At 33.1% G+C, this 17,042-nt stretch overlaps 1 protein-coding gene across 1 annotated transcript in view; it reads left to right on the forward strand.

The window, feature by feature from the left end:
• The first annotated feature begins 7,353 nt into the window (after positions 1-7,353).
• The window catches only part of LOC143255635 (uncharacterized protein ZK1073.1-like), a 58,609-nt gene continuing 48,920 nt past the window's right edge, over positions 7,354-17,042 (forward strand). Inside the window, exon 1 of the mRNA XM_076511603.1 lies at positions 7,354-7,543. Coding sequence (XP_076367718.1) covers positions 7,481-7,543 — 63 coding nt within the window. The 5' untranslated portion in view covers positions 7,354-7,480. The remainder of the gene's footprint in view (positions 7,544-17,042) is intronic.

Genomic DNA, 17,042 nt, shown 5'->3' on the forward strand with positions numbered 1-17,042 from the left:
ACATTGACATTCCATGGTGAATCAGGGCTAAACAAACTGTTTAGAAATGACACTCAGATATTTTCATTACATAAAAGCATAACAAACATGCTTTAGTTGCAACTATAATCTAAAGTCGAATGAAAATGTAGCGTTAAAATCTCACTGTACAATATCAATTCTTTAAATAAAAATAAAAAATATATTATAAAACACCACAAAAATAGCAGTAACAAGAGTTTTCAACATGAAACTTAATTTGACAACTATCAGTTTATAAAAATAGAAAAACACCACTCAGTTTGATCAGGTGAATGTGTCCTATTTAAAAAAAAATAAGATATTCTATCCCTTGCTATAATCTTTAGTTGCGTGAATCGTTGATGCATTACCTATTACATCTTGTCTCACCAGCTGTCCTAAATGGTGTTAATCGAGCAGTTTTCTTTCAATATCTTGTGGGTATTCCTTTTGGTGAAACTCTGCTCGATAGCTCAGAAAGAAAAGATTGCATAACCCTATTTATTTTACTACTTTTAGAGTCAATAAGACATCCTAACTTCAAATAACACTATGTAACACAAATTTTGTTCCTGGATAGTATGTGTTATTTCTTAATTGCTTATGTTGTAAAAGCACAAAAAATGTCCATTATTCCCTTCAAACTTTGCTTTTGTGACCTGGATAATGAAATTTAGAAATTAAACTATTTTCTATATAAAAACGGGCAAATTTGCACATTTTCATTTACATAAGGTCCGAATAAAACAACATATGAATCAAGATTTACATGTATTTATACTAAAGTTATACAAAAATGTTTAGAAGTGAGTAGTTTTTCGAGATTTGCGACTGTAATGTAAATCACTTTCACGTATCAGCCTCCGAATATAGTCTCCCATCATGTCTTCGTTATACGCTCCCAGGTCACAAAGCGAAGTTTGAAGACAAAAATATGTCTTTTTCATTTACTTTAGGCCAAGCAATTGGGAAATAACACTTTCTTCCCAGGAATAAGAAAAAGTAAAAATTTTGTTCCATAGTGTAATCGAATGGTGTTCATTGAATATAGTACATACACCGTACTTTACAATACCACCTAACAGCTAAGAAAGAGAAGGTCACAACACCCTTTCAGCTGAGTTTACGAACTCCTTGCTGTCATCGACAATTATACATACTGGTGATGTACTTGGCATTACATGTACTTGTAACAGCCATCTTATCTTTGTGGTAATCAAGTGAAAGTCACAGAGTGTAATGCAGATATTGTATGGTGAGTATGACTTCGTAGCTTGAAAAGTAAGGACTGAAACTTCCTTTTAGTCAGTTATCTTATAATTAGTAACTATCCTACCTCTTTATGAGCTCTTTTAATTTCGGTCGTATCAACTGAAAGGTCATCACATATTATTCCATTGATTATTGTACCTGTTTCTCACCTCTAAATCTGATGTATCCTTATCTAACACATCCTCAACAGTCAGGTAAGTACTTTGTGTTTGTTTATTTTTTGACTTTCGCGCAGAGCTACTACATAAGGGTTATCTATGCTGGTCGTCCCAAATTTAACAGTAAAAGACAAGAAGGAAAGTAGCGAGTAATCACCTCCCACCGCCAGCTCTTGGGCTACTCTTTTATCAACGAATAGTGGGTTTGTTTTTTAATTTCCTTCAAAGCTACATGAGGGCTATCTGCTCTAGCCCTTCCTGATTTAGCAGTGTAAGGCTAGAGGAAAAGCAACTAGTAATCACCACCACCTCTTGGGTTACTCTTTTACCAATGAATAGTGGGTTTAACCTTCACAATATAACGCTTCCAGGCGAGCATGTTTGATGTGACGGGGGTTCGAACCCACGACCCTCAGATTACGAGTCGAGCGTCTTAACCACCTGGCCATGCCGAACCCTATAAGAGAGAGAAACCTGATATGACAGCTGCAATGACTTCCACTTGGGTAGACTGTCATACCCTGGCGCCTAAATCTAACCAAGTTCGTTACCAGCAAAAAGTCAATCAACTATCCACATATTTTAGAGAAAGTTTATTTGAGCCTCCGAGTACAATAAGCAACTTGCATTTTTACGTATTACAAACTGAAATAACTGCCTCAATAAAGTGATGTTACACAATCTCCTTGATCAACCATTCCACAAACTTACAAATGAGGATTTCCTCACGATCTGTTGAAGCCGTTGCAAGGTATGTTTTATTATGTAAACAATGAAGATCCTCTATGTCAGGTGTCAAACCTTTTATAGTGCTCCTCTTACAATTCTTGAATTTAGTCTGATGAATTACTCAGTCTTTTACAGGTTTAAACCAATAGCACAACCCAGTAATGACGGTTTTGCAGCACAGCCTACTATAGAGCCTAGCCGTTCCAAACAACTACCTACATGAAAATTTTAAGGAAATTGTCCAAATCCTCCTACACTGTACCTTTCAATATTGGCAGAATAATTTGTTTTATCTTTTTCACAAGAAACTGTGAATTTGATCATAATGAACATAAAATTGTAGGAATTTGAGAGTCTCTGGTATTCTAATAAGCAGCAGGATTATTTTTTTTTCAGGGGACAAGATAACTAGGTGAACTCATTAACTCCTCCATTTTCAATGGTTGTCTCGTCGGTATAGCTCAAATTTAGAGAAGTTCACCACTGCCCCATGGCCTATTCTCTTTGACGATGGTACCTGCTCTCTTATCTGCAAGTGATGTGGCTCCTTTTGGTAAATATGTCAATAAAAATATCTTCAAAGTCGATCTATCTGTTACTTCTTGGAAGACTTGACCAGAGATTGAGTTGGATCACACTAATTGGTATAAGTCCAGAAATCCTATATAGACTACTTGGTCTCAAGTTCACAAGATGCATTACAACTATCCTACAGTCATCCTTATTTTCCTTGCACTGAGGTCGATTATCAGAGAAAGAGTATGAACAGCCTTCTTTGGTGTACCAGATATTAGCAGATCTTTTTCCTGAGTTATTGGATCTTCACAGCATTGGTAAAGGTTTGGTATCTAAGAGTAGATTTTAGGTGAAATTACTTTCTCAGATAACTCACTCGATAATGATTCTTCTTATTTGTCACAAATCCTTCTATTTGTGGATAATGCTATTTTCTTTCACTAAGAAGCCTTTTTAAACTTAACACATAATAATTCAAGTAAAGGGCAGTACACATTTTAACAGAAATAGAAAACTCGACAATAAAATATCTTGTAATTATGACATCAAATTTCCTCCTTCTTTGTTTGTTTTGAATTTTCGCGCAAAGCCACAAGAAGACTATCTGCGCTAGCCGTCCCTAATTTAGCAGTGTAAGACTAGAGGGAAGACGGCTAGTCATCACCACCTACCGCCAGGTCCTGGCCTACACGTTTACCAAATAATAGTAGGATTAACTGTCACATTATAACGTACACACGACTGAAAGGGCGAACATGTTTGGTGCGAAGGAGATTTAAACCCACGACCCTTAGCCTACTAGGCGAGCGCCCTAACTACCTTGCTCTGCCAGACCCTTCTCCTTTCTGTTCACTCCGTGGTGTATTGAGGCAAACTGAGTTCATTCTAGAGCAATGATATATGACTGCTTAATAACAGAAAATGTGGTCAAGATATTGATTATGAAATCCTACTTTGAATAAATGAGTCATTATAATAGATAAAATAAAAAGAGTGGTCACAAAGTGATGTACAAATGTGCAATCTATATCGGATCACATGTAAAACACAAACATAGTGTGTATACGTGCTTCATTACCAAGATTTATTTTTGCTTTTATTGGATGTGTTGTTTCCAACTGATCAGGCTGAATCCATGTACCAAACTAACTAAATTTAATATTCTTTAGTTCACAAGAAATTTCATATTTACCTACAGAAATTAGAACTACCTACGTGACTACTAAAACATAACAAACAAATAAAATCAGTTTGTGTGTGTGTGTTTCTCATAGTAAAGTCACATCGGGCTATCTGCTGACAAAATCAGTTGGAACGAAATCAGCTTAACAGCTTTCTCGACCTTATGTTATGTAAAACATTTACGTATCCAATATACGTTATAATTTCAGACTAAATAACTAAAATAACAAATACAAAGACGTGTGTGTTATATCAATGCGCCACAACTGAAAGCTAAAAAAAAAAAATAAGGTTGAACCAAATTGTCAAAGTAAATACAACACCTGAAAATTAATATAAGTTAAAGCGAAACAGCGGAAAAAAAGGAAGTTAATTTTAAAATGAAAATAATGAGAAGTGAATTTGCTTAACAAAGTGGAACCTCGTGCATAAACCAGCGATAGTACATAAATAGCCATGAAATATTTTCGTGCATGCGACCTTTGGTCACTGAAATTCAAGCGTTAGTGAATGGTAGCCCTGAGCCGATTCAGCGACAGAAAAGACAGGCATCTGTATCTTTAAGCGTCACAGGTTATGAAAGTTATATTTTATATAGGAAAACATGCCTAATGGCCAATTAGCGGATCCAATCTCGCGTGCAGCAGATGAACAAAAGCTGAATTACTTACTTGAGTGACTCTCTACGTTCAAACTGAAGTGAAAAAATATTTACAGAAATTTCAAAATATTTGTACGTTAATTAAGGGAATTACTTTTTTGTACAGTATATACAGTACAGTATTAGTCCTATATCATAATATGCTATATAGAGCATAAACTGGATCTCTTAAAAAGGAAACAAAATATATCTTCTAATTATTAACTTAGCGCTAAGTATCTCATTCCTTTTGTCCTCATAGTTTTTTTACTGATTAACCACTTTTTGCCCCTATTTCACTAGCTAGGTGGAAGCAAACGAAGTCAAAATTTGATAAAAGTCAAAATAATTTCAATAAAGACCTGGCATAGCCTGGTGGTAGGATACTCGACTCGAAATCTAAATCTCATGTGATTAAAATCTATCATTGAATATGCTAGCTCTTTCAGCGGTTGTAACGTTATAATGTGATAATTTATTTCATTTTTGGTTGACAGAGAACAAACATTTAAAATACATAATTGTGGATAAAATCCTGATCCACTAAGTCTAATTAAATTTATGCCATTTATTTCCATATTACAGTAGTCTTTAGATAAAATGCAGAATAATTAAAAACATTTATTTTCCATTTACCTGCAATTTTCAAATAAATATCAGTAAACTATAAATAAACAACAACTATCCGTTTATCTGTAAAAGTAAATTATATGTAGCTTTGCTTTACATTCTTTCTGATTAAAAATACAAAAATTACTTTATTAAACATGTCTGTTTGTTTTGAATTTCGCGCAAAGCTACACGAGGGTTATCTAGCTAGCCGTCCCTAATTTAGCAGTGTAAGACTAGAGGGAAGACAGCTAGCTAGTCATCACCTCCCACCGCCAACTCTTGAGCTACTCTTTTACCAACGAAGAGTGGGATTGACCGTCATATTATAACTCCCTCACGTCTGAAAGGGCGAGCATGTTTGGTGTAATGGGGATTCGAATCCGCGACCCTCATATTACGAATGGAGTGTCTTAACCACCTGGCCATGGAGGGCCGTTGAACATGTCAAATTAGTGTATATACAGTTTTGATACCTTAGTGAAATGTGCTATAATTTAGGAAGCTCTTCGATTTCAATATTTTCTACTTAGCATTTTTTAGAATACTGTATCAAGAAAATTATTCGTTCTGATAAAGTCATTTTCTTTTTTTTTTTGGACACATTTGTAAAAATTAACTTTTGATTTTTTTTAGATGTACCAGGAAGTCTATAAAATCTTCCCTGAAATTCACGCGACCCCTTTATGCTTTGGAGCAATGTTAGGTGTTGTAGGATGCGACTTAACCTTTGTTCGCATGAAGGCTGATAATAAGAGAATTTTGCAACTCTTAAGGTAAAAGAGCATTACGTGATATTTATCTGTCATATTTTTCTGTCTTTGATAAGAAACATACATCAAAACTATTATAGATAAAATATAGCTATAATTTTAAGAAGTAATTAATTGAAAATAGCTGTCACAACTTTAATGATATTTTGACGCATTATATATATTCCACGTAGTTATTGTATTTATTGTTAACACAAATCCATGCAAGGAGCTAGCTATGCTTTTCCCACCACAGTGTTAAAACCCGAGATTTAGTGAGAGTAGCCCTCAGACTTAAAGTTGGGCCATCGAAGCAAGCACATAGCATTTGATAATAATAAAATTACCGTTTTTTTTTTAACGCTTGACTTGAGGGTAGGGTATTTAGGTTTCTATTCTACTAAATAAAATTCAAAATATTTTAATAATATTAAAACGGTGCTTTATTCATAGTGGATGCAAAGAAATGTCTTCATTTATTTAGTTTACTCATTGTTTATACTAAAATGTATTTAGGGCAAGTTAGTTTGCAATAATATATTTTACTGGCCTATTGAATATGTTAAACTTTACGTTAGAGATATATGTTACTATATTTTGTATTACCAAAGTTTAGTTACACCGCTGTACATACAGCAAGAAATATAAGAATAGCTCTTCTTTCTTTCTGAGGACAAAACTATTTTTTCCTATAACAATAACCAATAACTGCCAATAACCAACATTTTTGTAAATAATTGTCATGCGACTGTATTGCAGGATCATTTTAAGATTTAAATTATTAATAATTTGCAGTATTTTTTTTTTAAATGTAATTCATAAATCAATGAAAAACATATTAGGATTTACAAGGGGAGGACAAAAACTGTTCCTGCTGAAAATGCTGTTAATTTTTTGTATCTTATATTAGATAATAGAAAAATTGTAAAACTATGTTTTTATAAGGCACTCGATGAGATTAATTCAAATATAATTTTAAATGTTAATTTTAACACAGGCTTTCGTAAATGCCTCAACTATTCATGATTTTAGTTTCATATTCTCTTAAAAAGTATTGTGCACCTGCTGTAGTTTCTCATATTTTCTTAATCCAGTTTTATATCTAAGTAACTACGGCAGGTGCACAACACATTTTATGAGAAAATATAATTAAAATCATAAAAAGTTCGGATATTTACGAAAATCAGTGTTAAAAGTAGGACTCCACACTTTACATGAACATATCTCGTTGAGTGCCTTTAAAAAATATAGTTTTTCATATTTGTCAGTTATCTAATAAAAGATATAACAAATTAACAACGTTTTTAAAAGGGGCACTTTTTTGTCTACCCTTTGTACATTGATTTGTTTCAAGATTAACTGCTGATGAAAATTCTTAATGTTAGAAATTTAGGAACTCTATCTGATGCCGAAAACATTTATTTTTCACAATGAATTTTATGTTGTGATATATTAATAATAATTATTTATAAGGTTTGTAATTTCTATTGTATAGATAGCGCTGTAGTATCAAGTACTGGCTTACGGAAGCGTTTGACATAAAGATATACGTTTGTTACTTGAACTACACGTTCGAAAAGTTGAAAGGCGTATGCGGGAGTATTATCTACGGAAAAGTAGCGATGACAGAACTGCAACCTCTTGATAACAGCCACGCCGGAGTTACATATGAAGTTGATGAAACGGTAAAACTGCTTTGTTAATTGTTTTAAGTGTTTCAATAGAAACTGAAATATTATCGTAGTTTAAATAGCATACTAGTTGTCTAACAATCAAACTCTGGGTTATTCATATATCTGCACTAGGAAGTTGCCAGACAAAGGCAAGTCAGACGCTGAAAATTTAGGAGTAATTTCTAAATTATGATATAACATAGTAGGATATGCTACACTATACAAGATTCAAATAAACTAACCAAATAGCAGAGTAACGCTAAATTTGTGATTTTAACATTATAGTTTTGTTAACTTTTACACATTTATTGTAATTTGTATTACTAATTATAATGTATGTTGAATTAACAAAACTGCTTTGCTGGTTAGTTTGTTTCAAGAAAATTAGTAAATACAGCTAGTTAATGGTATATAATCGTATTCCTTTTTCTGTAATTACTTCAAGTCAGGTGACTTTTAAAAAAAATATTTTTGCCAGTTTTTATATTTTTTAAAATTGGAAAGTGGTATTTTTCATTGCCTGTTCTTTCCTGTTTTAACTATTAAATTTCAGATCCTAAAACTGAAAATCCTATGGCAAAATTTACACCAATTCTTAGACCCCTCAAAGGTCAAACTTGTAATTCATCTGACTTATTACTGTTTCCTGTTTCTTTAGTAATTAAAGAAATGCATTTCCCTGTGAGTCACAAAGACATTAGAATTGTTACATACCAACTATGCTTTGATGTGTAAATCTATCTTCCAAAGTATCCATGGATCAAGTTTCATTAGAGTGTAACAATTCAAGTAGAGTTGAATTTACATCAGTATGTCATAGTAGTTTTTTTTTGTTGTTTTTCTTATAACAAAGCCGCATCAGTCTCAGTAGATAGCCCGAAGTGGCTTTATTATAACAAAACACACACACACACATTTTATTCTAACTTGGGATTTAAATTTTAATTTATTTGTTACTGTTTACGCTTTTAAGAGAAACATTTAAGTAACTTTTTCTATTGTATATTTTGTGTGTATTTTCAGCCTCCTTCCCGCTGAATCAGTGATAAGTTTGAGGGTTTATAGCACTGAAAATCAGAGTTTGATACTTGTTATCGGCACAGCACTTACGGGTTTTCAATGCAACTTTCCGTTTAACAACAAACAATAATATATATATATATAAATTTACAAGAACAGAGTTATTTTTTCATTCCTACTCTTTATATGCTTAATCATTCAAAATGTATTCAGACTAAAAAGCGGATTATTCAATTTTTAATTCGAGTCAAGGAACGCTCAAACATTTTAAATTTCGAATTTTTTATTGAATGTACTTGATGTAAATTTCGATTTTCATAAACTTATGGTTAAAGTGATTATTATGATTTGCATGCAGTTAAAGTTTTACTGTAAAACCAAAATAAACAATTTTTGACATAACTCTTGCAGGTAGTAATTAAATGATTTTAATTTAAGCATTAAGATAACGCATTGAAAGCAATCATTTGGTGTCGTCATGTTTGTAACGGATTCACTATTATGTATTTCTTTTAATATCGATGTTTGTTTTAGTTAACTATATATTTAGAAATGTATGTGATTTATAGTGTTAAATATGTGTTGCGAAGCTCCTGCCTTTTCTTCAAATTTGTAGAAGATTCTCGAGTGTAAGAATCAACAATATAATATTTGTACAAGTAAAATAATGGTGCCAACTGAACTTTTGATAACCTCGTCTAAAGTTTATAAATCTACGGGCCAAGCAAGAGACAGTTTTTTATACATAGTTGGTTTGCTACAGTTAGTATATTATAAACCTCGGAAGCTGTAACTGTAATAAACGCTTATTAATTGGAAAACTACAGATATTTGACTAGAAACGTTTATAGATTTCGACGTTACAAAACGTGTAACGTTAGAGAATTAACTTCGTACATTAGTATTTCTACGAGGACATTAAATATCTTCCTCGGTGAAAAGTTAAAACCGCGTATAGCCAGCCAAGAATAGAGCTAGCTAGCTAGCTTCCTACCAAGTGAATTGTGTCTGTGTTGATAAACAATTAATTCACTCATCGTGAACCGTAATCAGTTCCAAACCAGAAAAAAAGAGTATCGTTTCTAAAACTTTTGTATATAAATCATCATTTGTAATAACTGTTTCTAATAACCAACAATATAAATTGTAATGTTTTTTTTTATGTTAAAATATATTTGTAGTAGAAAAGAAAACTGTGTATCAATCTTGTTGGCAAATAGCATAAATTTGGAACATATCGATATTCATGTAACTTCTAAATTGAAATTAATATTTCTGGCTATTTGAATCGTAATACGTCACATAATAAATTGGAGACTCATCTTAGATCTGTATAAGAGTTAAAATTTGATCTGAATTAAAACTGGTATCATAATTCAATTTATATTAATCAGTGCTAACAAGATTTGATTATGTCTGATTACAAATGTTTTCTTTAATCACCCTCCCTGGAACAACCACAAAAATAAAACAAAAATGAATTGCTCGAAAATACTAAAATTTTAAAATTAGAAGATAAGAAATTAAGAAAAAATGAACACAAAAGGCATATTATTGAAGTACAACTCGACAATGGTTTATTGTCTTAGTGTCTCTACTAGCCACTCAAAGTTGAATGATAAAGATAAATTAGAAATAGTAATAGGTAACGTAATAAATTGGATACTCGTCCGAGATAAGTTATAATACATGTTTCATGCTGTATGTATTTAGTATATGAAGGAACCCTAAATATTGGCGTAAATAATCTAGTTACTTTGCGCCAAACAATCAAACCCTAATTTATACCAAAATAGTAAAGAGTTGAGCGGAAACTTGTTCTTCCTCTAAGGTCTAAAGTCTTGTACTAAAGTTCTTCCTGTCATGTACGTTCGCGTGTATGCTGTGAGTCATTAGTTTGGAAATGACCCAAATCTTTGCTTTCATTTTGCTTGTAGTATGAAAACATCAAAAGAAGATTGTATTTTTCAAAAACAATTTCTTATTATTGCTGAAAGTTCCCCCAGGTTTATACATAACGCGCATTCTGCACAGGCTTGAAATACAATAGATATCAAGGCAACAAAAAACAAAACAAAAAAAACATTCAACATGGGAACATATGTAGAATATTGGCATTTCAAATAATGTTTTACTAAGAGATAAAAAAATGATTTGGAGTATTATATATTAAATTTGCAGTATGGCGTGATTGTACTTGTTTTCACGTATTTAAGTTTTTTTAAGTGCTATATTTTATGCGTATGTATTGAAGTTCTAGTCATAAATGAAAGGAGTAATGTTATTCCATTGAGGTTTGTTTAATACGTATATTTAAAGAGCTACCTATAGCTAAGGTTACCAAACTATGCAACTGAATTTAATTTACATGCTTTAATAGGATGGGTTTGGTTTGTTTTGAATTTCGCGCAAAGCTACACGAGAGCTATTTACGCTAGCCCTCCCTAATTTAGCAGTGTAAGACTAGAGGGAAAGCAATTAGTCACCACCACCCACCGCCAACTCTTGGACTACTCTTTTATCAACGAATAATGGGATTGACCGTAACCTTATAACTCCCCCACGGCTGAAAGAGCGATCATGTTTGGTGTGACTGGGATTTGAACCTGCGACCCTCGGATTATGAGTCGAGTGCGTTAACCACCTGGCCATGCCTTTGGTTTGTAATGTTAAACTAAGGAAAAACTGAAGATGCGTAAACTATTGCATTTTTTAAAATAAACTTTTACTTCCGTGGGAAGGTTTACATGGTTACAAGTTCATTTTGCATAGTTTACATATATATTACGATATTTTGCGAACTTAAAAAAAGTAACATCTTGCTTTGTTGTTGAAAGATAACTAAGATAAAGCTAGATAAAAATATTCTGGAAAAATAGTTCGATACTTTTCCGTTTTGCCCCCACAATTATGATAACTTAAAAATACACACACACATACAAATATGCATGTTATTCATATAATAAATGTCCATAATAAATTTCTAAAATATATTAATGATCATTCTATTCATATATTAAAACTTATCATTTGTGGGTATTGTATAGTTCTTACGGTATTATTGCATTTTACGAAATATCTTTCACCAAGTTAAGTACGATGTTGAGAGTTTTATATATATTGGTATTAAAATATTAATAACTGTATATATTTCACTACTACTATCACTGATGAAAATCTAAGGGCGAAACGTTAGCTGAAATAATTTTTTTTATTGTCTGATTAGTAAAGATCGATTTGTTTCCCCCTGGTTTATTACATACATCTAAAACTGAAGAATAAAAATGTTCATTTACTTCTTCGTCGAATTCATTTCTTTCACAAAGTGTATAATGTATCATAAACATTAAATAATTAGAGTAACCTGACGGGATTTACAATTATTTGAAATATTCAAATGATTACAACTAAATGGAATGAAAAACATTGTTTACACATCTTATTTACTGTACGTTTTACAATTTTATAATTATGACAAATATTTTGTGTCGTAAGTTTTGACTAAGCATATTTTTTTACGTATAATTTTTTGTACGCATTACGCGGTTCGTTCTATCGCGTTTTATCAGTTCCATTATTTTCACTATTCTGTATTTAAGTTTGAAGGAAGTTGCCTGTTGCAGTACAACACAAAAATTAAACTTCATAAGTAATATTTTCGACATTTTAAATTTCTTGTAATCTAGTATCACAAATAGAGATAATTATAGAAAGTTTGTTTGGAAATTTTATTCGGATCTCAATGCTTTTGACTCTAACCAATTATTTTTCGTTCAGACGACGAAACTGCAGAATCTATTAATCGTCCGACTTTCACTATCGATTATATACAGCTAAAATGGGAACTGAGTATTTGTTTTCATTATGTAAATTGCTCTGTGTGATATTTTTATTTAGTAACTTGTTGAAATGTTTAATGACAGATTGAAAAGTTCTTGTAGTGTTTGAAGAGCTAAACATAGTTTCGTTATGATTAATGTAACTTGTGATAATTGTTTTGTTATTGATATAACTTATTTTGTGGTATTGATTCTTTATTACTAACATAACGAATCTTGTGGTATTTGCATGAGTAAAAGGTGTGCAGAGTAACTTGTGATAATTGTTTTGTTATTGATATAACTTATTTTGCGGTATTGATTCTTTATTATTGACATAATTTATATTGTATTTACATAAGTAAAAGGTGTGCAGAGTTCGCACATGTCTTTGAAATCCCAGGTCATGAGCTCCATAAACTTGAGTATTAAATTTTCTGGGAAAAAAAGTTGTTTTTTAAGTCATGATCTTGACATTTCAGTTTTTAGTAATAAAAATAATAATATAATTGATAAGTATTATTAGGAGTTATAGGACACTTTATCTTCTAAATGCGAATGTACTTTGTTTCATAACATTTATTCTCTTGTTTACCACGTAAATCTTAATATTGTAACTATTACTCGTATGTGACCATCAATGAGTAGAAGTTATAAAATGAATTGGAAACGTACTAAACGAATAGGCCCGGCATGGCCAGGTGGTTAAGGCATTCGACTCGTAATCCGAGGGTCGCAGGTTCGAATCACTGTCACAACAAACATGCTCGCTCTTTCAGCCGTGGGAGCGTTATATAAGTGACGTTAAATCCAACTATTCGTTGGCAAAATAGTAGCCCAAGAGTTGTCTGTGAGTGATGATGACTAGCTGTCTTCCCTCCAGTCTTACACTTCTAAATCAGGGACGGATAGCGCAGATAGCCCTCGTGTAGCTTTGCGTGAAATTCAAAACAAACTAAACGAATAATTGGTAAGTTTTAGATAAATGAAATAAAATAAATGAATTAAACAAATAAGCAAACTGTTGAAGTCATAACCAGTGTACACATGATATAAATATCCACTGCTGGCAAAAATCTCAAGACTAATGAACATGAAGAAAAAATATGCATTTTGCGTTGTTAGACTCAACCACTTATTTGAGTAGAACTTCGAAAGATGAAAATAAGAAAAGGGAAAATAAAAATAAAGAACTATTTTAGCATTTAGTAGGGAAAATGTGAACACTATGAAATTAGCTTAAATACTAGCTGGTCAAAAGTTTAAGACCATACCAAAAAGAAGTCCTAAACAGGGTAGGAAATGCCCAACAAGAGGTCTCAATAGTGAGTTGCGCTGCTGTCATTGCGAATAAATTCAAACATTCGCTTTGGCATGGTCAATATAAGCGTTTGCAGAAGGTTGGCTGGAATGTTATTCCAAGTGGTGAAGATGGCTTGACGAAGATCATGCACTGTGTGGAATTGACGTCTATTTCTATAGACTTCCCTTACCATCCATCCCCAAACACTTTCAATGGGATTCAGTTCGTCCGAACACGCTAGATGGTTCAAAAGAATCACGTTATTCGCCATGAAAACGTCCTTTGTCCTGCGGGCATTATGGATTGCAGCGCTGTCCTGCTGAAAGATCTAGTCAGTCCCACACAAGCGAGGGCCTTCAGTCAATAAGGATGCTCTCTCCAACATGCCAATGTAACCAGCTGCTGTTTGACCCCCCTGTATAACCTGAAGCTCCATTGTTCCATGGAAGGAGAAAGCACCCCAGATCATGATGGAACCTCCTCCACTGTGTCATGTAGAAAATGTCTCTGGTGGGATATACTTATCGTGCCAGTAACGTTGGAAGCCATCTGGACCATCCAGGTTAAATTGTTTCTCATCAGAGAACAAAACCTTCGACCACTTTCCTCCGTCCCATTTTTGGTGCTTCTCAGCAAAGTTTAACAGAGCTGTTTCCTGGTGTGGAAGGAAGCGTGGCATTTGAAGACGTTTACTTTTTTTTTTAAAGCCTTTCTCTCGTAGATGCTGTCTTATTGTTCTTGAGCTGCATTCTGCGTCCATAAGGGCCTTAATCTGGTTCGACGATCGACTGGTGTTTCGCCGGACAACCCGTCGAATTCTCCTGCTCAACGCCGACGAATTTTTTTTGGGCTGACCACTTGAAATTCTCCTTCCGTATCCCTCAGGGTCTTTTAAGAAAATTGCAAAAGCAGTTTTACTACGCCCAATCTCATCAGCGATGGCACGTTGAGAGAGACCTTGCTTTTGCAGCTCGACAATTCTGCCACGTTCAAACTCTGTCAACTTTTTAGCCTTTGCCATGTTTTTACCGAATGTAATACAGGAGATGTCAGTGAGAGATGCTGACAACGCTAATGCTTGAACACAAATTACTAAATTTCGTTACGTGTTTACCGATTAACGCTTCGTTTCAGTATGGTTTTAAACTATTGATGGCTAGTATTTAGACTAATTTCATAGTGTTCAAATTTTCCTATTAAATGCTAAAAAAGTTTTTTTTTTATTTTCCCTTTTCTTATTTTCATTTTTCGAAACTATACTTAAATAAGTGGTTGTGTCCAACAGCGCAAAATGCATTTTTTTATGTTCATTGGCCTTAAGATTTTGGCCAGCAGTGTATATATTTGCTTTTAACAACAATGAAGTTGTTCAGAAATTATTTACAAGTTGAGGTTCTTAACATAGTACAAATGTTTCACAGAATAGTATAGCATATTGATCACGATTATTTTTTTGTACCTTTAGCTCTTACTTTAATTAATATAAGATACGTTTTTTTTTTTGTAGTTGTTTTTGAATTAAGCACAAAGCTACACAATGGGCTATTTGTGCTCTGCCCACCAAGGGTATTGAAACCCCGTTTTTAGCGTTGTAAGTCCTCAGACATACCGCTGAGCTACTGGGAGGCTATAAGATACGTAACATTTCCCTGTAATATTACATAGTATGCTTCATTGATTAAATTACATTCGTGTTTTGAAATTTCGCTAGTTCTCATTTTCACCATTATTGTTCCTTCCTTTTGTAAGGGTTATAATTATTTAATCAAAAACACTTTAGGTGTGAAAAATTGGTGCGTCAGTAAAAGGATTCAGCTTGCAAGTTAAACGAATCCTTATAACATTGATATGAATTTTACACCAAATATTCATTCATTACGTAGCTAGGGCATATATTTCATTTTAGCCACCATCACGCCCAAAGGTGTTTGTGACTTTTTGTCAATACACACCAACAAACCACACCAAAGTGAAACTCTATCGTAACCGACATTTATTTATAGGATCATAACCCTATTATTCGGAACATTTTTTTTTACTTTAAAGAACCAACTAGATTATTTAAAATGTATGGGTGTTTTTTCTTACTTAAAACAGGGTTAATATCTTTCTTTATATTAACATCATGGAATTTAGATTAACAGTTTCTTGTCATCACCCCAGTGTAATCGGTACAACCGTATCGCCCATAATTATTTATGCTACTTGTTTAAGCTAATATCGCGCTCTTTAATTAGAATAATTTCATTAGATTTAGTAAATTTGGCAATGAATTATTGGTAATAATCGTTCACCTGTATGATTCTTTCGAAAACTTGAGCTAGAAACTGCTAATTTAGTTTATTTGGCCTAACCAACTACCACGTAGATAAAGTAATGCATCTGAATCATTATAAGTAACAACATAAGAGTATTCTATTTGGTTAACTTATACGCATTACCACGTTCATTTTTAGTTTTAATCTAATTGTGTGTGTCGGTTGATATAATATGTTAATATAATTAAGTAAAAAATGCTAGACGTAGACGTACCCGTTCAACGTGCAATGAAGACGGGGTGATCACTTCTGAACTTTACTTCTTGCCTCATCGGGAGCATTAAGAGTGCACACCAGGCTTAGTGACAGTTAGTTCATCACTTTCCCAGTCATAACTTAGGGCATACGCACAAGCTTTTGTCAACTGATGATTTAGTAAATTACAAACAAATGCAAGTTTGATTATCATAATTGAGTTTGTTTCTAGTTCATGTCTGCTATTGTAATTCGTGTGTTTCGCGAGATCAGATTATTGTAAAAATTTCCGCAAGGAAGTACATTTCATGAACAACATGGACTCTGGAAATTCCTAGAATTTTTTTTCTTAAAGTGTATAAGCTTTATGCGATAATAACATATCACAGTAAGACTAATAATTTTAACAACACTGTTCTTTAATGACACAATCCACGTTTTCATTAATAAAAGTGTATAATGACAGTTCACCTTCGACTACAGTTTATTTGTTGACGAATGCCACTACTTGTGAGCTGATGTGCCCGGCATGTCTAGGTGATTAGGGCGGTTAACTTGCAGTCTGAAGGCCGCGGGTTCGAATTTTTGCCACACCAAACATGCTTGCCATTTCAGCGTGAAAACATTATAATGAGATGGTTAATTCGTTATTTGTTGTGAAAAGAGTAGTACAAGAATTGGCGAAGGATGATAATGACCAGTTGCCTTTCCTCTAGTCTTTTGCTGCTAAATTAGGGATAGCTAATGCAAATAGCCTTTACGAATTTCCAAACAAATCAAACCAAAACCTCGAGCTGAGTACTGTAGCTCATCAGGTTGCAAAACTGTGATCTGCATTATAAATATTTATATACCAG

Source organism: Tachypleus tridentatus, chromosome 7, assembly GCF_004210375.1.
Source record: "Tachypleus tridentatus isolate NWPU-2018 chromosome 7, ASM421037v1, whole genome shotgun sequence".
Classification (NCBI taxonomy): domain Eukaryota; kingdom Metazoa; phylum Arthropoda; class Merostomata; order Xiphosura; family Limulidae; genus Tachypleus; species Tachypleus tridentatus.